The following is a 26,175-nucleotide window of genomic DNA, read 5'->3' as shown; positions in this document are numbered from 1 at the left end:
GGCTGCTTGCAAAAAATTGGTTTAAGCAGCTCAATGAGACCCTGCAAGCTGTCTTGCCGTGTAACCAGCAGAGAGATGCCAAGCCACTTAAAGAGAATCTTTCTTGCTGAAACCCTGACATTTGCCAATGGATAAGATCATATTCATAAGGCTTTTCAGCATACATAAGATGAGATGTGACAAAGGGCAGAGATAGCTAAGCTTTAGAGACACAAGCTTTTCCAAATTATCTGGATTTAACCAACTACTTCGTAGAGTCATTGCTACTTTGCTGACAAAAGACCGTGTAGACATGTGAACTAAGAACCACCTTTCTCACGACATTCACAGTACTGAAAAGCTGCTGGTCCAGTGGCTTTTACTTTGAAAGATAATTCTATTTGCTGACACAAATATAAAGGTCACATATACACCAGAAATGATAACAGAGATGTAAATACACACATTTGGATCAGATCAAAGACACCTTTTATTACCCTTAGATGAGGCCTGACAATAATTATCAACAGAAAAAAACACAATTGACACCCTACAAAGCAATAACAATTTGCCTTTTCAATTTATTATTTCCTCATTGCACATGTAATGCTAAAATAAGATTACTTGTGTGCACAGATGGAAAAACAAAAGGTGGGACAAGGCCCACATTTAGCCATGTCCTGCTGAGTATCCTGAACATATCAATGCTTTACCAAAAAGTGCCTCCTACTACCTCTGCAGTTTGTGACATGAGACAAAGCAAGAAAGGCCATAAGAAATTTTAGCTTCTGATTTTTGCAAAGCTTGAAGAGATAGTTTCTGCAAACATCTGGGACGAGCATAAAAAACTATCTCAAATTGGACCACAGAGTGAGGGGAAGTAAGAAATACAAAGACATGTACTTCAGCATGCTCATTTTTCTGTTTTAAATACGTAATAAATGCTTATGTTAATATAAATGATCTTTAAAGAAGCAGGCAGCTTAAAATAGTCAAGAGCAGGGAAATTAAGGCACATGAGATCTAAACAGTTTAATAGGCAATAATAGCTGAATCAGTATGCAACAAGATCTTGTAATGCATTAAAAAGTGACAATTCTTGGTCGTATAAGTGATAGTTTAGAAGATGCCTTAATCAAGAAAGAAAAATTATTTACTGAACTTCTCAAATGTCAAATTAAGCTTCTTCACTAAATGTTCATTAACTGCCAAGAAAATTCTTATTAATTTTAAAGCACTATGAATGCACTCACACAGAATGGCTTTATTTGATGCAAGCTTCGTTTCTTGCAAAGTGATGTCTCCCTTCCTCTGATGAAGTGATATTAGAAAAGATCTGAGTACCTCTTTTATCAGATCAGATTTTAAGACATGGGAGAGATCCTATCCCCCTGCTCAGACCAAAATACTAACCTGAGTGTCACATTACCAGCGCCTTAAAGTCTCCCTAACTTCCAGGGTGTTTTACCACGCTTCACATTTCAGCTGTTTGAGATGGCAACACCTTACACGAAATGTTTGCCAGCTCATCTCCCCAGTCTGAGGGTGGCATAAAACCACGTAACTCCCCATTCATACCAAATACACACTGAGTCACCAGCAATTCAGAAGTTAAAAAGCAGCAAATTGCACAAATGCTGGCTGTTCCCTTCCTCTTGTGATTGCCAGCTCTGATTCTGTTGATGAGCTAGGAACCTCCTTGAAACTCTGCTTAACACACTCAGTATTATGCCCCACAAGAAAACTGCTCACCTATTTTTTTTTTTTCTGCAAATATGGAATTTTCTGAGCCTTCTCCATGCCAAATCAACCTTGGAAAAATACTCTGATGCCAAATATCTGAGGTATATATGAAGTGAAGATCCCTTTCTGCAGCTAGGAGTAGGAATTTACAACTTGGCCCCCTTTCATTAATTGGATTTTGCTGTCTTTTGTGTGAATGGAAGCATAGGAAAAAAAAAATCTTACTCGTGCCTGCATAGTCATTAAGGCTTCTCTTATGGACAGTGGTGATGTCTGAGAGAAATTAGGCTCAACTAGCAACCAGCAAGATGAAATTCAAGTGGTCACTTTCAGATATATTGAGGGGGTTTATAAAAGAAAAGGGGAAAAAAAAGACCCGAAAACAAAAAACAAGGAAAAGAATCCAGAGTGTCACCCCTCAGAGCTCCCACTGTGCTCACCACAGCAGCTACTGCAGATGTTAACTCTACACATTCAAGTCTCCACTCCACTTTGGCAGCTGCTCCAGCTGTGCAAAGCAAACACAATGCTACTGCTGCAACAGGCAGGTGCCTTCAGTCTCTCTCCCAGATGCTTTCCAACAGGACTTTAAAAGATAAGAGCCCATAATATCAGTGAGAAGCTGCACTGATCAGCCCAGAAGGTCTAGTTTTAACAGTGGACTCACATTTGCTTATGAAAAAAAATAAATATTTCAGCAGGCAGAAAAGTTGTAAAACCTCAAGAGCCACAGAGCTAAATTTCTACAATAACTTGACCTTATAGAGAAGGCTACAATACAGCCTAACTTCATTCAGCATCTCACTTCAGAGAAGCTCAGATAGAACCTGGCAGATAACACAGCAAATCACCAAAGACAAAGGAAAGAGAGGTCTGTGCGAGAAAAGAATCCCTCATGAGAGGGAAAGTGCAAAGAAATAACAGATGCTACTCATGAATAAGGTAGAGAGACCGGAAAACTGCGGCAACAAGGGTAGAGATCACATTACCATTAGACACATTCTGGCTTACCAGCACAAGCCAACAGTTTTGGAAGGAAATTAGGAAGGAAATTAGGATTTTTGGTAGCATACAACAGGTGATATTTAAACAAGAACACTACTACCCAGCTAAACCACCAGGATCTCAGTCTTAGTGACTGCTGTAAGCGTACCTGTGTTGCTGTTTTGGCAGAGTATATAAAAATAAGCTGCATCTGAAGCAAATGACTTTGGCAGCTGCTGTCACTCCTACAGTACTGCCCCTGCTACTCACATAGTACAGCTGTCCTTACAGTGCAGCCTGAAACTACTACAGGCACCAGAACATATTTACTACACACCAGAACCGCCATGTAACTTTACAATGTTCATTCAATTTACAGCAAGTAAAGAAAAAGGGATCCACTGTTCTTCAAACATTAAGCTTCTGCAGTTTCCTTTCAAATATATGGTTTTGTTCAAAGATTTTTTTTTTTAACCAAATTAGTGCTAATAATTTGGATGACCCACAAATGTAAGAAGAGACTTCTCAAGCTGGGAATAAAAGCTTTTTCACTGTTTCATCCATGTTTAGGGTAAAATATAAAAGAAACTTATTAGTGCTCTTTTTTGACAGTTTTCATAGAAGAGTCACAATTTGAGATAAATGAAGAAATTGTTATCAAGGATATTGATCCTGTGGGAGAGGGGGAGAGCCATCTGCAAACACTTTTACTATTTTCTGACTCAGCAATCAGCTTCCATTCACAACACTAAGGACTTCCTCATTTCTTAACCTTGCAAATTTTATTTCTGCACTTTCTAAGCTCCTCTGGCAGCTCATAGTTCATCCACAGTCCCAACTTTCATAAACATATGGTCAACTTTCACTTTTCATCAATGATGCAAGTCCTTCCTCTCCATGAGGATAAAGAACTTGATAACACATTTAAAAAACAGGATTAATTTCTCCCTCACTGAGACCTTTTGTTCCAACGCAAATCGCTATATTGCTATATGTCACCATTGCTCTGGTGCCTGATAAAAAAAATTAAACATTTATATTAAAGGCACCCCTCTTTAAAGACCACTTATTTCAACAACAACAAAAAAAAAACAAAAAACACTGCTCTGTTTTTATGACAACTGTTGCAAAGTCTGTACCTTATTAAGCCATCCTGGCTGTGCTACTGCTGCGCTGTAACAGAAGGAGGTTACGGGGAGATCCCACACCTGCGAACCGCCCCTGCCTCTTTCCCCTCGCCCCGAGGCCCCTCTCCTCGCCAAGCCCGGGGATCCCCGAGATGGGGAGGCTGCGGGAGCCCCCGCCAGGCGAGGAGAGTGCTGAGAGCCGGGAGCGGGGCAGAGAGCGAGCCGCTTCCCTCCTGCCAGCCCTGTCCGAGCCCCCCCGCCCGCAGCCCGGCCGGAGCGGCCACAGAGGCGGGACAAGGCGGCTGTGTCCCCAGCCTTTACCCTCCATCTCGGCGTCGCGCTGGCACCGGGGAGGAGCGGGGGCCGCTCCCGCTGCGCCCTGGCCGCTGCCGCAGCCTCCGCGCCGCTATCAGCACCCTCGGCACCGCCGGGCAGCTATAAATACCCTCGGCATCGCCGGGCCGCTATCAGCACCCTCGGCACCGCCGGGCAGCTATAAATACCCTCGGCATCGCCCGGCCGCTATAAATACCCTCGGCATCGCCGGGCAGCTATCAATACCCCGACACCGCCCGGCCGCTATAAATACCCTCGGCACCGCCGGGCAGCTATCAATAGCCCCGACACCCCCCGGGCCGCTATCAATAGCCCGACACGGCCCGGGCCGCTATCAATACCCCGACACCGCCGGGCCGCTATCAATACCCCGACACGGCCCGGGCCGCTATCAATAGCCCGACACGGCCCGGCAGCCGCCCCTCCCGCGGGGTAGGGCGGCCCGGCACCGCCACCGGGCAGGGCTGGCAGCGAGAGCCCGGGGCTGCCCTCCGTGCCAAATGCAGGGGTTGTGGATGTCGCTGCTTGTGATAACGCGCTTGTTTCGTGCATGAAAAGCCTGACCCGGTGCCTCGCCGGGGCACCTTTCACAGAATCACAGAAAATTCTGAGCTGGAAGGCATCCACAAGGATCATCAAGTCCAACCCTTACCCCTGCACAGGACACCCCCAAGGATGGATGTCCTGTGCCCAGGAGCGCTGTCCAAACGCTTCTTGAACCGTCAGCTGCTGGGACCACTTCCCTGGGGAGCCTGTTCCAGGGCCTGGCCACCCTCTGGGTGACGAACCTTTTTCTAATATCCAACATAAACCACTCCTGACACGACCTCAGGCCATTCCCTCGGGTCCTGTCACTGTCACCACAGAGACGAGATCAGCGCCTGTCCCTCTGCTTCCCCCCACGAGTAAGCTGCAGACTGCAGTGACTCTCATTCTACTCCTCCAGACTGAACAGAACGAGTTTTAAGGGCTCTGGATGGGTTGTGGCTGACATCCCTGTTCCAGTTCATTCCAGGACACCTGCCCCGTTCAGCACAACATAGGTTTTCTTAATCCTCATCCCCCGATTTCCACCTAATTACAGCCTCTTAAAATAAATTTCCTCCTCATTATTACCTTTTAAAAGGAAAAGCTAAACAAACTTTGTTTCTGTGTGCTGTTGTCACAGAAAGTTCTGGAAGTATCCAAAACTTAACTACCAATGCCCCCAAAATTTTATGACTTCCTTTAAAATTCAATTCTGACTAAAATTTGACAGAGATGTTTGGAAGTGGTGAAATATTTGCATGTGAATTAAATATCTATTCACAGTAGTATCTTAATTTTTCTTATTTGCAGGGAAGCAAGTGTAGCTCTTTTGTAGCTTAACAGCAGATTCTACCAAGCCATTAATAACTTGCACAATTGGAAAAGGTAATTTTGTAGCCCAATAGATATCCTACATTGCAAAAGATAAGTATTTGAACCTCATTTTGATAGATAAAAAGGATTGGTATCACTAAATTAAGAGTTTGTGGTTGCCTGGGAACAAGCAATTGTGGTCTGGATGTATTCATCATGGGCAAATGAGAGACAGCCCCAATCAAAACTATGCATTTCTGCTGCTTCAAAGAGCTAATTTCCCCAAACTGAGAAAAACAATAGGGACAGCCGACAAGGAAAAAGATATTTAGTGTGAACATCAAAAGAGGGGCTCTTGTAAAGCCTCCTTTTAATGGACATTAATCTGAACCACTACACAATCAGAGAGAGCAGTAACTCTATCGTAAAACCCCAAAGGTGGCAGTCAGAAGGCAAATAGAAAACAAAGATAAATTATACAAATTACAGTTGCTATAAATTGCAAGTTACAATATAAGAAATCAATAATTTAATAGGCAAGAAAAAATATCCACGGTTGTGATAGCTAAAGACAAACAGGACTTTTAAAGCATGTTAGAAACAGAAAGAAACCCCAGTGATGATGCTGCCCCATGTAATAAATGTAGTTCCTAAGTGGTTTTGTGCTGATGTGTAAAATGTAAACATGTTCTATAAGTACTTCTGTGCGACAAAAGAAACAATTTGATGTATCTCTAGGGGATTATGAGGAACTGCTTCAACCTGCTAGTAATAAAGAAAGATAACAATCACGATTTGTGAAATTCTGAAGGGGTGTTAATCTTATACCAGTAGTCGAAAAATGAGTAAGTGCAATGAGAAGAAAATACAGGCCAACACTGGCACCCTAAAAAATAAAGGGAGAAACATTTAATTTAAAAATATTTCAAAGTAATTAACAGAAATAATTCCAGTCTGTTTTAGAAGACCAGGCCTAATCAAACTTCTCTAAATTCATTCTTCAATTAGATTGCTTGTTAAGTCACACTTGTTTGGAACTGATGGTTCAGATTTTAAGTCTGGAAGAAAACGTGGTACCCCATGATATCATGAAAGCAGCTGTTAAATTGGCTAGGCTTTGCCTAAATGAGTGATGACAAAAAGCAACAAAATGTAAAGGAACCTTCTTTGTATGGGCATGTTTCTCTGAAAATGACCTCAAAAGGAGAAAAATGGGAGAGGTACCAAGCAACCAGGTGAAGTAGTCTGAATTAAGTGGTGAACTGGACCTTGTAAAACAAACTGCATCTACTATAGCTAAATCCCTGTAATAAGCTTGAAGGATTGTAGGTGTTGTGTACTGAGTGGGTGATGGCACTTGCTGGAAGCAATTTAGGGGCTGTAGTCACCAACTCTCCTAAACACTGACTGTGGTGTTGCTAAAAGGAAGGATTAACCTGCATCAAGGGAGTAGAAAATAGGGAACATAGTTTTCTCTCTGGATATATCACTGATGACACCAATCTTGCATACTGTGTTCCTGCCCATGTTTTGAAAAAAAAAAAAAAAAAGTTGAAAAATAGTAGAGGGGGCAGATTAAGAGCTGAAAATGTGATTTGAGAGTTGAAGAAAAATGCTGCTAAGTGAGATGTAAAGAGCACAATCTGTTTATCGTATCAAAAAGATTGACTTGATTACAGCATATAAGTACCTTGATGCAGAAAAAAAATACTGTATTCTGAAGGGCTCTTTAATCTAGTGAAGAATGGCATAACAAGGAGCCGTGGTAGAAACTGAAGTCAGACAAATTCAAATGTAGCACAATTTTTTTCTTTTTAAGGTGACAACACATCACTGGAGCAGCTAATAAAGGAACCAATAAATTTTTAATGGTTTTATATCCCTCAACCAGGACAAGATGCCTTTCTGGAAGACAGGTTTTAGCCAAATGCAGGCTATTGCTACTGTTCTCACTGCTTGTACATGTGTGAAATTTAATGACACAGGATACAGAGATCAGACCATATGACTAAATGGTCCTCTGTGTCTTACTTAATTTTTTCTTCTTATGCTAAGTAATTATAAGAAGGGCTGGCTACTGGTGAGCATCTGCTCAAGATGATATTCTTTGTCAACTGACTGCAATCAGTCTGAAAAAAATGACTACCCTGAGTGTGTAGGATTCTAAATGATCGCAGTACATAAGACTTTCTTGGCAAGCAGCATATGAAATACCAAAAGACAATCAACATTAGTCACCTATTTTCCTTTGTCAGTGCACTAGCTGACAAGATTTCAATCCATTTGTGTCAAAAAGGAGCTCAGAAGAGCTTAAGGAGAAGCTGAAGGAAAGGGCAGGAGTATGAATCCATTAAAAACACTGGCCATCAGACTTAGGTAACATGATAATTAAAAACAAACTTTGAAATGCTGGCAGGCAAACCAAACAACTAATTAAATATGCAATATTACAGTGGTAAATATACATCAGTTTTAAATATTTATTAATTTATTGCCCAGTTTGTGCATAAATGAATCAAGTTACCTCACCTGAAGCTGTGATCCCCCATAATGAGCTGTGGTATGCAGTGAGGACTAAAAGGTTTGACACGAGTAATGTCTACATCTCTGAAAGCAGTCAGGACCACACAACTGAATTGTGTTGCTATTGTAAACTATTGAGAACTGGATTAAAATATTAACGAATTAACATTCTTCTTAAATTGTTGTATTTGTCAGGATGTGAACTTGCATCTTCTCTCTGCTGCTTACCAAGATGATACAGCAAAGTTACAACATATATACTTTCTGATATTACAAAGCTGAAAGGTCTCAGTGGCCTTTCTGAGCTTGTTACCTGTCCCCCTGCCTGAAGCTTATTCTCTGAGCACAAAACCTTTTCAACAAGCCAGGAACCTACTCTAAACTATGCGGAACCCCAATGCTGTAAACAAATAGTTAACACAGAAGATTAGAATAACAATTAATTCTTTACTGAAGGAAGAATTGTGTTGAAGAGGGAAAGTTCATTTTGGAGATAAGATGTAACTTTTTTTCCAAATCCACTACTCTGAAATTCAGAGCAAGGGTGCTTTCCAAACAAAAAACTTAATTTTATCCAAAAGAGGCTCAAAGATTTTTTAATATCTAATACTGGTATGCAAACTGTAATACCATGTGATTGGTCCTGACTTTTTACAAATTATTTAGAAAAATACCAGGGCCCTTAGATGGTCTTAAAGATTGAAGCTTCTAAAATTAGTGTATACTCTACAAATCTAACCTGGAAGGTGCATAAATTAGGGTTTCAGCTCTTCCTCTGTCTTTTCCCTGGAAGAAGCTGTGGGCTCCATTTTTAGAATAAAAAATAACTGACAGCTACAAATTAAAAAAAAAAAAAAAATTGCTACAGGATCCCTGAGCTTGTGAAAATCAGATCCAGATCCTGGGGCATTAATAAATGAAGTGTCATGGTCACCTCCATTGGTGTCAACATCACCTATGGAACTCAAAGATTAGTAGTCTGGTGCAGGTAACTGAGACAAGGAAGAAAAAGCATTAAGGAGTTGAAGGGCATTCATTACCTTTGTGAAGCCTAGAGGAATAATGTTGCTGTGCTGGTGGAGGCCAACCAAAGGTGAAGACTGATCATTCCACACAGTGAAGTGAAGAAGTAGTTAGGTTCTCAAGTTGCAGCATCTGATGTCTTCAAAGGAACAATATGGCATTAGATGGCTGGCTAAACACATTGTTCAGAACATCAAAGCAACAAAACATCAGCTGCCAAGGTTTGGTCCCTCAAGGCATCAGCAAAGACAACAAAGCCAGCAGGAATTTGTGAATACTGAATTTAAGCTGCAGTGAAGGACACTTTCTGGGGATGATACTGGGCAAATCAGTGGTGAACAAATGTCATTCCCCTTGAGACACACATATGCCACATATTTTTTTGGACAGCACATCTACACCTGCCCAGAGATCACACACACACATATATATATATATATATATATATATATACATGTGACTTGGTGGATGAAAAGACGGAGAGCAGTTCACAAACAGCAAAATCTCCTGGATCATTAGGAGGCAGGGCAAGGACATGACAAATGGCAGGACTCAGTACTGTCCCTGCTGGTGGTGCCAGGGGCAAGATGAGCAGGAAACAGCAGCCTAAAAGAGTCCGAGGCACTGGAAGGGCCTCTCAGCTTTCCACTGCAGGCCTGGGCTGGACATCCAGCTCTGGCCTGTGGCAACCTCATGCTGCTAGTTTTATCCCCAGCTGTTACTCAAATGGACACTTATTCCAGTTACTGGCAAGTCTTTTGTGGTTTCTTAGACCCAGCTTAGACACCCATGCTGTGTATTTAAATTTGTTAAATTGCATCTGTATTTTCTTGGGGGGGAAAAAAAAGTAGGGTAATCCAAATAGGTCTGTTTATAACCTTTCCAATGACTGTTGTTTATTCAAGTCAATAATGAGAATTACAGATCTAACTGTTATTATTCCCATGTTTAATAAAAGCACCCATGTACTATCCACTATTATACAGTAGGCTGCCTGATGTGCCTGATCTCAAAATTGTAATGCTATTTTTGAATAACTGCTATGTCTTGTATATTGTCCTTTAACCAATGCTGGCAAACCAGGTCATGTCATATCCCTTCTCTAATGCTGATTTTGGTGGGAGGTGAAAGAATTTAAAATCTCATAGGAGGAGGAACCTCTCAAGATTCTCAAGAGAATCAGCATACTGTTTCACCCATTATGTTTCAATCAAAATTTTTTCTGGAAAAGATGTGTGTTCTAGGAAATATCCTCATGGTGAAATAACACTTAAGAATTCTCATTACTCAAGTTTATGGAGTTGCTTGCCCCTTCTGTAATTCAGAAGGATTCAATCTCTCCTGTAAATTAAAAATAGGACAAGCAGCCAATTAGAGCAAGACTTCTGTTTGCCATTTGAATCAGACAAAGAGGGAACAGTCACAATAATGGAATCATGTTCAAAAATTTCAGTGAAAATGAGGACATTTAAAATCCAAGACCTTAATGACATCTCAAGATGTGATTGAATACAAAGAAGTCTATACAAGCTTCATTGCTATAGTTTACAATATTACCAAAATCTTTTCATACATATATAATCTATACTTGGCTATTTCGTTGTGTTCTAGACAGAAAAGCTTAGAGGGAAAATGGCAAAAAAGCAAGGTGTTTCACCCTCATTATGTGTCTTTATTTGATTCATTTTAATAAACAAAAATATAAAGACATGCACATAGCTTTTGTCTTTCTATATTTAATTCAAGAATCTTCACCTATTCTAAGGCAAGGGAATCACAGAGAGGGATAGGAAAAAAATAGACAAACAGTAGATATTACTCTACCGTGGTCACTGCAGCTAGTGTGGGCATGTACAGGTTATCTCTAAATTTGCAAACTCTAAAGAAGTACCAAAATTAACACAATTCTCAAGGCAAGCTGCAGACTCTTGCTCAAGGCTGGGTATTTGGCTCCTGGCCCACTTGGAGCCACACGCTGCTGCAGCTGGAGTGCTGCCTTGCACAGGAAGGTAGCAAATGGTGATGTGGGCTGGCTGAACAGACCTAACATCAGTCCTTAGGTTATCTTGGAGGTTAGGAGACAAAAGCTATATAGGAATATTATAAAAGTTGAAGATGAAATTAGTAAACAGACAGGGTTTCTCTCCTCAGTCAGCTACACCATAATTAGATTCTCCTAAAATGTTTCTTTTCCTAACTTCTTTTTATAGATACTGCTGAGTCAGGTTTCACTAGATATTCCTGAAACAATAAACTCTGAGGGGCACAAGAGTAGATGTGATGAAGCAGAGAATGGGTAAATTCCCCATTTTGACGTTTTGAAGTGTCAAGAATCTTAAGAAAACCCAATATGTCGTTTTTCATATAAAGTAACTTATATGTTTATTCCACACCTGAAAACAAGTAATCCTTTGTGTTTTTCAAAAAAAAAATAAAACTGGGAAATATTGAGCAGGCTAAATACACACCACCCTGAAATAGCTTTGCAGCAAAGGCCATAATTTTCACATTAGCAAGCCATGAAATAAAAGGCATGAGTATTGTTCCTAGAATCAAGATTTATGTCCTTTGTCTAGCACTCCACCCAGTGAAGCTCATTGTGTGGAACCACTTGGAAGCAGATGAAGACACCAGACTGTAAGTGAAAGACATCTCCACTGTCTTCCAAGGCATGCAACCACGCTTAGGAGGGTTAATGCTTCAACTTCCCATCTCTGAAAACTTCAGGAAAGAATGAAGTTTATATCAACTCAAGACAGATTTTACACAAATTCTTTCCTGTTGCAAAACAAGAGTCACGGACCACATAACATTTAAAAAGGATGCAAAGCAGCAGGCGATTTCAGAACCACACTGAGCAATGTTATTTAGCAAAAAACTAGCCTGTGGGCTCTGCAAATGAAATTACTCCCAATGCTCACTTCCGTGGAAAATGTAGAATTCTGTGTACAAACAATGTACACCAAGCAGCATGAAACTGCGTTTGAGGACAAAATATGCTTCTTTGAGCCATCTTCAAACCCGATTTGACCTTAGACAATTTCACTGCAATGAGCACAATTTCTTCTCTTTGTGTGAACACCTGTTATGGATAAAGAAATCTGAGGTAAAATGAAATTGCTGCATGCAGGGATTATAACAGTTGATGTCATGGCTGGGATACAAAGACTAGGAACAGACAAGAAGCAAACAGCTGTCACCATCCCACACCCAGAACAAAGGGATTTTTTAATGGTAGCATGTTTTAGATAATGTAAATTCAGCATGTAGATTAGAGAGCTGGTTTCAGTTAAGTGGCTTACTACTTTTCAGTCTTCTAGGAGAAATGGAGCAGCACTAGGGAAATGCATAACTTCAGCAGAGTATTAGCTGTGTGAAACCAGAAGGCGCTCTTGGCCAGTGTCTCCTTTCTCACACTAGCACAGGCAGAAGTTAAGTATTTCAGTGGCTCCTTTTGGTCTGAGTATACACTTTGTTAAAATGCACAGCCACACCAGTCACTGTAATTGTGATAATTAAAGGTGGTTCTGATATCGAAATCCCCATGCAGAAAGGAAAGTCACCACTTTTTTCCAGTGGACACAACGTTCAACTGCAATTCAAGTCTGTCCTGCTGCATCTGGATCTCACACAGCTTTTACAACACTGAACTGTATCCCTGGTGCAAATAGCCAGCATATGCCACAAGCTGAACTTGCAAAGTCAAGCTTAAGACCGGGAAAGAGATGACTGGAAGCTGGACACTGTGCAAATCATCTATTTTTTTTTATTATTATTATTTTTGTTATTATTTCTCCAACAGCCTTTTTCTAGCAAAAAAAAAGGTTAGTTGGTGACAAAGCATCTTTTCTGAGATCAGAGGAGATAAACAAGAAATAAAAGCACCTCTCAGGCCAGGAATTATGCTAAGCAGCTCACTCCTCTTAGTATTCTAAGCTCTTACATAACTTTAAAAGTCCCCTTTGTTAGATTAAAGAAAAGAGCCTTGCATGCAGCCAGTATAGGGGACAGGAAGGTCAAAGCAACATCAATGTGTTGCAGAAAGTTAACTACTATACTCCTGAGAGGTCCAGGATCTGAACTCCCATCTCCTGCACCCCTGCACACGGGGCACATTTCATACTTTGAGCTCAGGAATGAGCCAGTAAATTTAAATTATGACAGGGCAAAAAAGAAGTGTAAGTCCCAGCCCTTAACTAGAAAAGCCAAATTCTTGTGGCTGAAACACTATAATCTCTGTTTCTGCTTCTCAAGGACTCAGGAGACCACTTTTTCCAAAGAAAACACCATGAAAAGTGGCAGATGTTTCTGCTGATGGAGCCAAGGCAAACCTAGGACAGGTTTACCTGAGGAAGGCGCTGATACAAGATGTGGTACTTCATGAGTATAGCCCAACTTTATTCCTGGATTCTATCCTTCTGACATGGATACTTTTAATGACCTTTTGTAATATGACCATTATATAAATAAAAAAGAAACTGGAGTTTCTAGGCAGAAATGGAAGTGTGTAAATATACGAAAATAGAAAAAAATTGGAAAAAGGTTGTTTCCACTCTTTTCAAGTACATTTTCAATTTGGCAAAGACACAGCTGAAGGGCTGAACTGGAGCCTGTGCACTGCTATTCCTTTCACCATCAAGTGCTTTTGGAGGACTATTAGACATTAGGATTGTGTGAATCAGTCTCCTGAGAACAGCAATTCACACAGTGGTTTTGAGAAAATTTTGGGAGAAAAACAGATAAAAAACATAGCTGAACACCGACAATTGCAACTTGAGGGTACTGTTTTAAAATCCTGGATCTTTCAGTTATGTAGACTACTTCATGCAATGTGCTGGTGTTGGGCTGCTCAGGCAAGAAAGAGAAATCATTATTCCAAATAATATTTTTCCAATTTAATCTTTTAGAACTGATTTTCTCCTGAGACATCATCCATTCAAACTTTAGTTGCATTCTTTGCCAAGACATCTTTTCTCTTGGAGTGTCTCTGGATTGCACAGGTAAAGAAATGCCAACTGGGACTGCTCACTCAACCAGTTGTACTAAAAATAGTAGAGATGACAACACTGCACAGTCTTCTGTACTTGACAAAATAAAGAATACAAAGACTTACTCTACAAGCACATCAGAAGGAATGGAGCCAAATGAGTCACAAAATACAAGGCTTGTCAGCAGTGAAATGGAAATAAAGTAAAATGAACTTCCACCTTGTTTTAGAAAAGACCCTGGTAATATTTTACACATAAACTGAACTATAGGGAATATCTGACAAATATATAAACCAAGATGTATGAGCACACATACTATTAAGAATTAAATAAAGGGAAAATGCATCATTTTAATGTATTCTTTCAGCACCTACTTACATAAAGCAGTACGGAGAAGTATATAACACATTTAGAGAGAAAGACACCATTAAATTATATACTCCACAACCAACTATAGTACATTAAACCCAGTTGCATTCCCTTCTGAACCATAATCATCCCCAAACATTTAATTCCAAGTGCAGCTTAAAACCAAAATATGTAATTTTACATCCTCCGTGTTGCATCCTGCACATAAGCAGCATATTTTGAAAGGTTTGTCTAGATACACTTCTAGTATCAGTGTAGCAACTCAGACACAGAAAAACCAGCAAAACCACTGAAACAGATTCTCTTACCACTGGTATTTAAAAGTGTTAAATCACTAGATTAAACCAGCACATTGCCTTTTAAAATAGAGCTACATTTATTGACACAGATAATTCTTCTTAATCGTGTAGATATTTGATTTCACTTCAAAGGTCAATCTCTATTGTTCAGAACTTCTCAATAAACAGTATAGCTCCCTAATATAAATTGAATTACTGTAGCAAAATGAGATATCTAAGATTACTTCCACTTTTACAAGATGACTCTTAAGGCCATTTGCTTTTTATTACAGTGTTTGGCCATCATAAGACAATACTGCTACTATTTTTGACCCCCCCTCTGTAAATGCATGAATATACTCTTTAATCCTAGCCTCTTGTAACTCAGTGCATTTACAGGGGCAGAGTGACAAGTGGGCTTTTGTTCCATTCTGGATGCCTTGGTTTCTTTACAGATATCAAACATATTCCTTAGTATTCTTAGTACTAGAATGGATGTAGTAACTGTGCCATTAGACTTTTCAAGAAAAACCTCTGTTGACAGCAAACGGGACTTTTCACTTGACAATCCCAGCCCTGAGTATCTTGCATGCTTTATTGCTCTCCTTTTCTCAGAAGTTAATTTTAAGAACTGGTTTAATAAGAGAAATATCCCAAGGAGTACTCTCTTTTCATTTCCAAAACGTATTCAAGTTTGTTGGAAGAAATACCTAAATGACTGACCCAGTCCAGAATCATTAGGAAAAGCCCATATTTATAATTTTGTTACTCTAAGGCTTTTTCCAGTATTCTCATTCTCACAACAATAAAAATTAGCCACTAATTAGTTTCATAATTAGGCAAGCTATCAAAAATGGAGATAGTTAATTAGTATTTCCCCCTTACCAGTCCAAGAAAAAAATCGATTCAATAAATATGTTGCAGCAAAATGATAAATAACAGAACTCCATTCAGGAAGTTTCCAGATCCTTGTCAGCACTAAAAGGAATAGGGAACTTTTGGTATATTGAGTCATTATAAAGCCAATATTTTCCACCTGTTGGGAACTATGCATGAGACTTTTCAAAGGTTTGCAACTCAAGAGCTGAGTTTGTCTGTTTGGGAACTGCCCTGTTATTTGTGTGCTGCAGTGCCATTTTCTGTCTAAGGACAGCATAACTACTAATGTCTCTTTCACAGTCTCCTCTTCTCTGAGTCCTGCTCCAGAGTGCAATATAAAACCTCTTGGTGTAAAGAATGTGCTGAAGCTTTCACTTGATTTCTTGTTTACAATGTCGACACTTCTGCTTTCTTCTCTTTTGTTTAAAGGCTAGAAGCATATGGCCCTTAGTGGCCTTGAAACCCCAAAGGGGAATTTTAACAGACCTTTGTATGATAGAGACTCTGAAAGTTAACCTGGTTTGACAGCAGTCCCACCTGAAGGAGTTTAATTTATAAAAAATGTATAGGAAAGGACAGATTTTTCCATCTGATCCATGCTACTATAGACAACAACAGAGAAAAATAAGACAAATGCATAGAGTGACAACATAGGAAAACAAGCCTAAAAGAGTCCTGTGCTAGTCTCTAATGAGCTCCTTCTCCCTTGCCCTGCAGAAATGTCTAACAGAAAAACAAGCAAACATTAAAAAAATAAAAAAAAATAAAAAATAAAAAAGATTGCCTTATTTTCAAGGTATTGTTTCTACAGGATTTGACACAATCTCTTTAACAGTGAGTTAATGGTCAACATAAGATGCATCTGAAAGTCTGTGTCCAGTTTCTTGTGTGTCTCACTGTCACTATATCCAGTGTCATCAATACTAACACAGAATCCAATTAGCTGTCTCAGAAGACAGAGGTCAGCAAAAACCAGAATGGACATGGAGCATGAACAATTGTCCAAATCAAGATGCATCTTGCTCAGGCACCAAGGGTTAAGCTGGTACCCAGGAACGAAGCCAAAAAATCCTTCTAAACTAGATTGGATGGAAAGGCTTCAAGGTTTTTTGTCTCTATCAATAATATGATGGATTGTTTATTTTGTAGAACCTTCTAGACTCCCTTAAGGGACAAATTCTCCTGGTACTTCAGAGTCTGAACACACTGGTGTTGCCCCAGTCTCTTCTGCTTTTTTCCTATCATGTGGTGTGCTTTTGTGTTTCTGCCTTTTGCATTATGGCCTTTTGTTATTACGAGTTCGGGGGAAGTCCTGTGGCTCCCAGGATATACACACAGTAGCATTTCTGCTGACTTACCTGTATTAAACATTTACCACAAGTCTGCCTGCTGCTGCAAAGGACTATATTTGATGGCTGAGGTGATTCCTTCAAGATTCTTCTTCCTTTAAGGTGGTCTTCACAGATTATGCATTAGCAACTTAATGTGCAGCTCAAAGGGAGCATGCACCAAACCTGCCCTCCCCGGCCAGCAAAAAGAAAGCTAGACAGTCTCCAGAACCATCAGCATTGCTTTCAAAATAAACAGCAAAAGCAGAGATTTCTCAGTCTGATTGCAGCTGCTGCTGCTTCCACCATGTCCTTTCTTACCCCAGGGAATGCACTGCAGATATTTACACAATATGTCCTGCCTGGCTGCCTGGTATGTTAACCAGGCTCAAAACAACACGTGGTCTCCATCTACCTTTTTCTTTGGGTGACTGTAACCCTTTGGCTGCAGATTTTAATCCCTTCCCTCCTGAAATTTGCCAATTTATTTTATACATTTTTTCACCTCAAGCTGTCATTGTCACATACACAGTTCCAGAGACAGTAGTAATGAGCAGTGCTGAGGGCAAACAGCATAACCAATGTGCTACCTAGATCCTGCCCTCAACCAATTTAGGAATTACAAGGAGAAATGCTGTCCCCATATGAGTCAAGAAAATGAATTACTACTAACTCTATTAGATTCAGTTTTTTCAGCCTTGGTTACTGAAGCTCCAAGCAAAGCACTTTATACCAAAAGCTTCCCCTGCGGCTGCCACCAGAGGACCTGAATCAATTAGCAAGGTATTTGTAGGAAAATATGAAGGCAAAAGCAGATGCATGCTCATACACAACCTCCTTCATCCATTCTCCTTCTCCAAACCATCAATATACCTGACCCACTTTCTAACTCCCTGTTGTTGCAGATGTTGCTGATGCAAAGCTTGCTTCAGCTTATTGGGAAGATACATTCATCAGAGAAATAATGCAGTGCAGCAGTGTCTTCTTTTGTCAGGAGCAGCTGGAATTATTGCTTATTTGGTGTCACCCCAAGGCATTCATAATTAGGAGCAGAAGATGTGTGTGCCAAGATAAGCTGTAAAAGACACATTTTATGGCAAAAGCAGGTTGGGAATGTCTTTGTAAGTATGGCAAATGGTTTCATTTATACCTTAATGAAGGCAGTTTTCTTGGATTTCATTTTTGCCATTTGCATAGAAGATTTTGATCTTCTGCAATAAAGACTCAAGTAGCATGCATCTATGATGGCAGAGTACCAAAATCCATTTTTTCAGTCTGCAACAAATTCATAATTCCATGATGAAGAAAAAAAAAATCTCTACAACTGCTGACATTTCTGAGTATTTAGATATGAATCTGAGGATTTAATTTGACAATGGAAGAGCATTATTTTACATGATTTTCAATTAATTTAAAATTAATTTCAGTATGAACTGTGTTAGTTTCAACCCCGCCCAAAAAGTTTAAAGCAATATCCCATGATGTCCCAACGCACCTGAAAGTTGGCAATATGTTGGCATATGGACATATGTTTCCACTAAGATGATAGACCGTGGATGGAAATGGCAGAGGCATGGGAACACTTTTCTTTTTGCCAGGTTTCTCACTGCAGTGGTAACTGCTGGCAGAGTAGCAATCAGCAAGGAGACTATAAGATCTCAAACCTATGCAGCTGTTTACTTAGCAGCCAACTTGGCCTTCACTGCAAACACATAGTCCTATCAGCTTCACACATGGGTAATAAACTGTTATCCCATGTCACATTCCCTTGCTTGGCCATGGTCTGAGTAGAGGAATCTGTGACAAAAGGCTGCATCCAGCTCAGGTTCACCACCAGGACTGTGCTGTGTGGTTTCCCAGTGGGAAACCACTTTTCTCCTGGGGACAGGCTGAATACACCAATCCATCAGTCTCTAAACAAGACTGTCAGGAGCTTCCCCATTGTCAGAAGGAATTATTGCTACTTATTACTAAACCAGTCCTGCCAAACCTCTATGCAGGACCATTCCCAAGCGTCTGACAACACCAGCCATTCCTGTGAGCAACTCAGCTGGGAATAATGGTTACAAAAGTCTTCAGTGTGACATATTGCAGACTACTGACTACCAACCTTTTTAGTCCAAGCCTCACTCCAGTGGCCCCTTTTGCCACCAGTCAGCCAGGAGCTCTTTGGCATAGTGGCATGGTGGAGAGCACCAGGTGAGCATCTCTGCATCATCCGCGTGTGTGAGTGCAGACCAGCCATACCACAGAGGTCCAAGTGTTGAGTTTCATTACCTAATACACAAACATCCCCCATAACCTCAAGTGCCTCTGTACAGTACTCAGGTCAATCCCTCTGCCAAGATCAAGTTGCAGGGGCCAGAGACAATCACACACTACATGATGTCATAATAAGATCTTTTCTCATACTTCTTTCTGGATTAATAAAACTTAACCTCCAAATGATAAAATATTTTTTTAAAAAAATTTAAAAATAGAACAAAAAAACCTCTATGGATTTCAAATATATTATCAACTTCATTCTTTATCCTAAAAGCCTTTTAACTGGAGTTTAAAAAAAAATAAAATTACCCGGGATTCCCAGATGACTTTGTATTTTAGCCCAACAAGTGGATGACCATTATTCTTCTAAAAGCAGAAAAATAAATTAACAGTCAGAACACAGAGGAAGAGAACACTGATAATTTTGACGCTTATGACTTGCAGATCAGAGACCTATGAAAACAGTACTGTCCTGTCAAGTTTTAAAAAAATGAACTGGATGAAAATCACCTACAGAATTCTAATCAGACCTATGCTTCTCTCTCCATCCTTGACATGCCACATGTCAAACTTCTGCTTCTTCCCTCTGCAACTGAAAGTCAAAGAGTGAAAAGTCTGACATTTGTTGCTGGGCTGCACTGACCATTAAACAAATAAATGAGATGACAGGAGATGTATTTGTTAGGTCACCTTATAACTGAGATGAAATCCATGCATTTTAGGGATAAAAGGGAAAGCATGTACTGAAGCACATGATTATGACTACATGATCAGAATTGTACAGGACAGAGTACCTCGAGACAAAAGACAGAAAGGACTTGGGTCAGAGCAGTGATGTGCAAATGCAGAGTTTCCATGGGAATAAACTACTTTGGTCCAAAAAGAAGTTACTTGGAATTCAAAGTGGGGCAACACTTCTAAGGCAAAAGGACCATGTGGTCATGGTTTTTTCTCCCTTGAAGGAACAAAAGTTTTCCAATCTCACTCCACTTACACAGCATAGTCACAGAATATGCAACCATTTCAAAGATAATATACTTTGTAAGTGGACAAAGTATTCACACTTTCCCAGTTTCCTTACTATTGCTGAGAATTGTTAGGCATTAATAGCAAAGGTTCTTTTCCTTGCTGGTCAGCCTTGCTGCTAATTGGCCTCATTATGTCACTACCATCACACTGATCATCATTACAATGTGTTGCAGTAGAACATAAAACACTCAAGAAGTTCAATCATAATAATTAAATACTCTAATATATACAGAAGAAATTCTTTACTTTTGAAGCTGGCCTGGCACTGGACACATTTCCCAGAGAAGCTGTGGATGCCCCATCCCTGGAAAAGTTCAAGGCCAGGTTGGATGGAGCATTGAGCAAACTGGTATAGTGGGCAGTGTCCACTATACCAGTTGGTTGGAACAAGATGATCTTTAAGGCCCTTTTCAACCCAAGCCATTTGATGATTCTGTGATCCTATGAAATAAGCGGGGCTGTGTACTGCCCTGAGCTCTGGACAGTGATCATTGATGACATTTAGGTGTTAGCTTGCTCTCCCAGCCTGGCTCTCACCCATTCAGACTCCCACTCTCCCACATCCTACCTGGGCTCCATTTTGGAGTGGAATAGTATTGCCATGTTCTTACTAAGCCATTTGGGCTCAGTCATCACATTCAAAGACAGAAAGAGAATTTAGCCATGTGAAAATGAGCTAAGGTACACTACCTGACCCCAGCTTTGTCTAGCTTTAGAGACACCACCCCTACACAATATTTCTGTGCAGCACAGGCCCATCTTAAGGCCAAATTGCTGAACTAATTGCCACCTGGAAAGCCCTCTACATTTGTTGGTGTTGAATCCAATGAAAGAGAGGGAAGATGACCTCAGATGCATCTTAGACTTTGCAGTACACTTACAGGTGTGCTTATCTACCAGACAAAGGGCTCTGATCTCACTCTGACCTCACTGAGTCTCCTCAATGAGACTGAAGAAATTATCATCATTAACATGTGGCCAAGAGGGGCTATTTTTAAAAAAAAAGTTCTCTGAAATAGAATAGGTGTGTATTTATTTAGGTGTGATAAAACTAGAACATTTTTCCAATAATAGAAGTCATTTGACACTGCTCATAAAATCTGTAAAACTTTCGCTGGAAGAGTTCAGATCATCAAAGTTTAGTCACCAAATTACTAGTTGTTTTTTTTCAGGAGGAAGAGAAATAAAAATAGCTGTTGTATTTTGGAATCAATAATGATCTCACGTGAATTTTTTCCACAATGTTTACCCAGTAAGGACGATTTCAGCTCCAGCAGTATGCCCAAGTGCAATGGATGTGAATATATACAGGATTTAAAAACAATAATAAGACAGTATCTCCCTATCTTGTTTTGATTTCTCTTCAGGAAATGTTCTCCATATGGATATTTTCATAATGTTACAACTGAATCAAGGACTTGCAAGACATTTTGAATTGTTTCAACATCATCAAGTAGATAAAATGCTGTGAAGTGGGCAAAGTGTGAAGTTGCATGACATACTAAATTGAGGCCAAGAGAAGAAGGAAGATGCTGAGTACTTGGGAAATGGAAAAAAGACCATGCAGACCAAAATTTCTCAAAGATCCCATTTCCTGCAATATCAGTGACCTTTGCAGATCACAAGTCAGAGTACCTGCAAAACTAAAGGACAAAAGATGAGAATATCAGAGTTCTCACAGGTTGCTGAGCTAAACCAAGTCTCAGGAAAGAACATACCCCTACAAAGGCTAAAGACCAAAATAACAAAGCAGAGGGACAGCTTAGGGTCTCTCTGCCAAGAATCTAAAAGAGCAAATTCCAAGTCCCAGAAATATTAGACAGCAATCCCTAAACAGTGATACCAGTTCAGAGCATATAAGGACATTGGGTACGTGCACACAGATGGTGAGGCCAAGACTGTGAAGCTCAGAATCAAATTTCCAGAATTCAGTGTTTAGGGTATCAGTGCTCAGGTATAATAGGAAAGAGACATAGTTCTGAATCAAAGAACTTGGATTTTATTTCTGGCAGCTAACTGAAAGAACTCAGGGCCTCAGTGCTACCGTCTCTGGACCTGAAAAAAAATATTTTTGAACTTTCATATGTCAGAGAAGTCTGTACAAGATCAGTTTGCAGGATGGAAATATAAACTATATTCTCCACAACAGAGATAATTAGCAGGGATCTGTACAAAGGAGATTAGGGAAAGACCGTGGCAAAAGGCTCCTCAACACTGGATCTCATGAGAGGGTGTATCTGTGCTCCAGGTAGTACTGTGGCCTTGCCTGTCTCCCAGCCCAGGCATCAGGTGCCACAACAGGCACACTGCAGGTCACACACTGCAGGTCATGCACATCCTCCGTCATCAGCCCCCACAAAGCAGGAGAAAGGGCAGGGCGTTTCCAGCGGATGGCTAAGGCAAAGGACAGTCAGGTGAGAAAAATGAGATGCAGTGCCATGGCAGGAGCAGGCAGGATGCCTTTGAGCAATTGCGAGATTTGACAGGTCTGTGATTTCCTTAATCTAAAATAAAAAGAACATGTTATCCTTTTAGAAGGAAAAAAGCTTGGGGCCCTTAATCGTAGTGACAATCATCCTAATAACATCCTAAAAATAATCCTAATAACAACCCACAATAACTGAAAGGTCGAAGAAGGATTGCTGCTAGGTTTAGCTACGGAAATTCACTTGCGCTTTTAATTAATTGTATCCAAGTGGCTTAAAAACTGATCTTTGGGTTCTTTTGAGCATGTCTCACAACACATTCACTGAGCCTCCCTATCCTAAACTGCAGGGAAGGAATTTATGGTTGTCACTGAAGAGTTGAAAGTGCGAACACCAATATAATGAGTCTGCCTCAGCTGCCTAAACTTGACCGCATCCCTCACATATGTGCAGCTATGGATATTGTGGGAGCTAGTTCTCAGTTTCTCAGACCACTTGCCAAGCAGGAGATAATCTCAATGAAGCATACAAAGAGGGGAAACCAGGACAAGAGGTTTCCTGGATGGAAAATATCTGATCAGATTTCTCCAGTATCAAAAGCATACAAACAGATCTTTCCGTATTCATCTTGTCAATAATTTACCATTAAATTAGCATAGACTTAAAATCTCCTTCACACAGATGGACTGGAAAACTTCCATGAAGCATTACACAATCAAGAGGATAAGTGGATGTTGGATTCAAGAGACCAGGGATCAAAAGCAGGAAGCTGCAGCCAGGACAGACAGAAGGGTCTAATAAGAGACTCACACTAACCTTGACTGCAGCTTCAGCTCGCAGCAGAGAGCAGCATGAAGCAACCATTGAATGGAACTCGCTTTCGGATGTTCAGCTAAGAACAGAGACAGCTGACAGGACTGAAATGGGCTCTTGTCACAGTTAAGGGACCAACTTTATTCTCCCACTGGTGCTATAAATATTCCCTTGATTTAACTGTTTTCCAGCAGTAAGTGCACAGACAAGTCAAGAGAGCTGCATTTTTTAAGCAGGATTTCAAAATTGCAATCTCAGTGACTTGCTTTAGGGGGGCACATAAGTGCCAATCCAGATTGAAAAATCATGTTTCTAAATGGCCTCCTTTGAAGCCCCATACTCAAAAGTAGCACTTCTTGACAAGCAAAAGAGAATTATGATATTTATCAATGTGTAAAAATTCACAGTTGCTAGAAATATGTATACCAACATTTTTACTTTATAGTGTAAGGCTAGAAAGTGAAAAACACGAGGCAGTGCTCAGTTAGCCTTCTGCACTGTGAAATACACTGTGGTCTGTTCTGTTTTCTTCTGCATAGCAGGGTAACAGCTTCCCAGGCAAAGCACAGGGATGCTCAGTGCTGCCTCTGACATCCTCACCTACCTTGTACACTTGAGCATGCATTGTACTGACCCTGCTACAACTACTCAAGATTACGGTAAAAGTCATGTAGATTTCGAGAGTGACAAATTCAAAAATAAAACTAATTTTAAAACTGTGTGAGGAAAAAGAACCCAAATGTGAAACTTTCTGGCCTGCAACAAAATGGGTTCCAATAGCCAAAGCACTGTCCCTGAGCTGGAGCTGAATGAGGAAGTGCTGCTGGATCCTTCAACAACTTCACTATATCATCAAAACTTGCATCTCATTAAAAAAAAAACACCTGTCCCAATGCAATCCAACATGTTTTCAAGCACTGCACTGTTACAATCTGGAATCCTAGTAATTAAGCCTTGCAGGTGAAAAAAATAATCCCCTGCAGAAATCATTCAGATCTTCTAAACTTTCCTCTAACTAGTTTTCTTTGTGTAACTTGTAAAGCTGGCACCAAACATATATTACCACAGTTTTCTTGGCACGAGGCTGCAATGGCAGAAGGCCATGTTGTTCAAGTGAAATAGATACTAAGTACCAGATGCACAGAAGGGCTAGGGCATATACATTTCACTTCTCTCTGTATTTACCTCCCTACCCTGAAGCCTGGATACGTAAAACTGCTGGCTGCCTCCATCTCCTCTTCACATATAAACCCTGAACTCCCTCCCTCAAGGGACTCAAGTGTAAATGTGAGTGCTCCCCGAGTCTCTGGAATACTTCTGGCCATCCACACACATACTTAACATCACTTGGCAGTGGAGTGCCAAGCCCTGCCAACAACCAGTTGTTCCATCTGAGGGGTGATCCAGCTGGTGGACTAGCAGCATGTCTAAAGGAGAAGTGTCACTCCTGCCTTTGGAAGCACAGCTAGCAGACAGACCACTGCTCCCCTTTTTTTGTACCACAGTCTAGTGGTAAATTCAGCAAGTGAAAAGGTACATTTACAGCCATCTTCTGCCTGATGGGATTCAACTGGCCCCTCAAAAACTTCTCTTACCACAAGTGCTTGCCTGTTTTATGGGGCAGAAGTCCTTGCAATCTCTCTGGCTGAGTTAGCTTCAATTTGCATGAAAAATTAAAAGCTCATTGAGTGAAGGAAAGTAACAACTCTGTCACCTAGTGGTCTCTCCATGGAGTTTGCAGTCCCAGGTCAACAGGAGCAATTACAAATTTTGCAATGAAAAATTACAATAAACAATCAACACTGGTAAAGGGATGATGTCCCAGAACTTTACATGGGGGAATTTTGAATACAAAGCATACCCTTAAAATCTTTAATTATTAAAAAAAAACAAACAAACAAAAAACCAAAAAACCAAACAAACAAACAAACAAACTTAAAAAAAACCAACAACAAATGAGGGAATATAAAGGAAGTACCATCCCTTATTCTCAGACAAGGGCAGTTTCAGTGAGAAAGATGGGTTAAATTCCACTCATCAGAGCAGAACAAAGTGCCCCAGTGTCTCTGTGTGTTTGTTATTGCCTCTGAGCTGTTTTTCTGCTGTCTGATTCTTCAAACATAAAGGACCAAGACAAATCTAGGCTTAAGAAAAAATGCATGCTGCAATCTGAAAGGTGGCTGAAACACAGCAAATCTCACACTCTCACAATGTAGGAATTTGTATTCTATCACTTGTACCCAGGGACACTGGGAGCCTCTGAGCTTGGTTACTTTGCCATCCAGCAACCATTTCACTGGTGCAAAGGACACCTGGAGAGTCACTGTGCTGTTCTGTTTAGACAATCATCTTCTGCTTGTTTTCTTCCACACAGAGAAACCTCTGAGTCATCAGCATCATTACTGCCTCCTTTTTGCTTACCTAGCCTCATTAAAAGGATTAGACAGATCAGCAAGGGGCAGCAATTTAACCAGTACATACTTTACAAACAAAGCTACACCAATTTCTTCCACCTCTTCTGATATTTTTGCCACATGAAGAAACACTGTGGCCTGATTTTCCCTGTGCAGGACTTCTGTTCTTGGAAAGTCTGTGCTTTTTATTTGATGTATCAAATACAAAATGCCTACATATTTTAATTTTTCCCATCAGTCTAACATCTCTATCTATAGTAAGTTGAAGATGCTTATCACTCTATTGTCCAAGCAGTTACCCCATACATGGCAGAGAACATTAAATGCTCC

At 40.4% G+C, this 26,175-nt stretch overlaps 1 protein-coding gene across 3 annotated transcripts in view; it reads right to left on the bottom strand.

Annotated features, from left to right (window-relative positions):
- GADL1 (GAD like acidic amino acid decarboxylase 1) overlaps window positions 1–26,175 on the bottom strand; it is a 110,355-nt gene that overhangs the window by 78,320 nt on the left and 5,860 nt on the right. The window contains exon 3 of one of the 3 annotated variants that reach the window (XM_086850590.1): window positions 9,074–9,195. Coding sequence is in view for 1 of the 3 variants with exons in the window: in XM_086850580.1 (XP_086706706.1) it covers window positions 4,155–4,161 (7 nt within the window). In the remaining 2 variants the exon portion in view is untranslated. The other 2 variants (XM_086850580.1, XM_023919273.2) reach the window with 2 other exon arrangements.

Source organism: Cyanistes caeruleus, chromosome 1 (genome assembly GCF_971803275.1).
Source record: "Cyanistes caeruleus chromosome 1, bCyaCae1.hap1.1, whole genome shotgun sequence".
Taxonomy (NCBI): Eukaryota; Metazoa; Chordata; class Aves; order Passeriformes; family Paridae; genus Cyanistes; species Cyanistes caeruleus.
The sequence above is the reverse complement of the archived record's forward strand: the minus strand, read 5'-3'. Positions and strand labels throughout refer to the sequence as shown.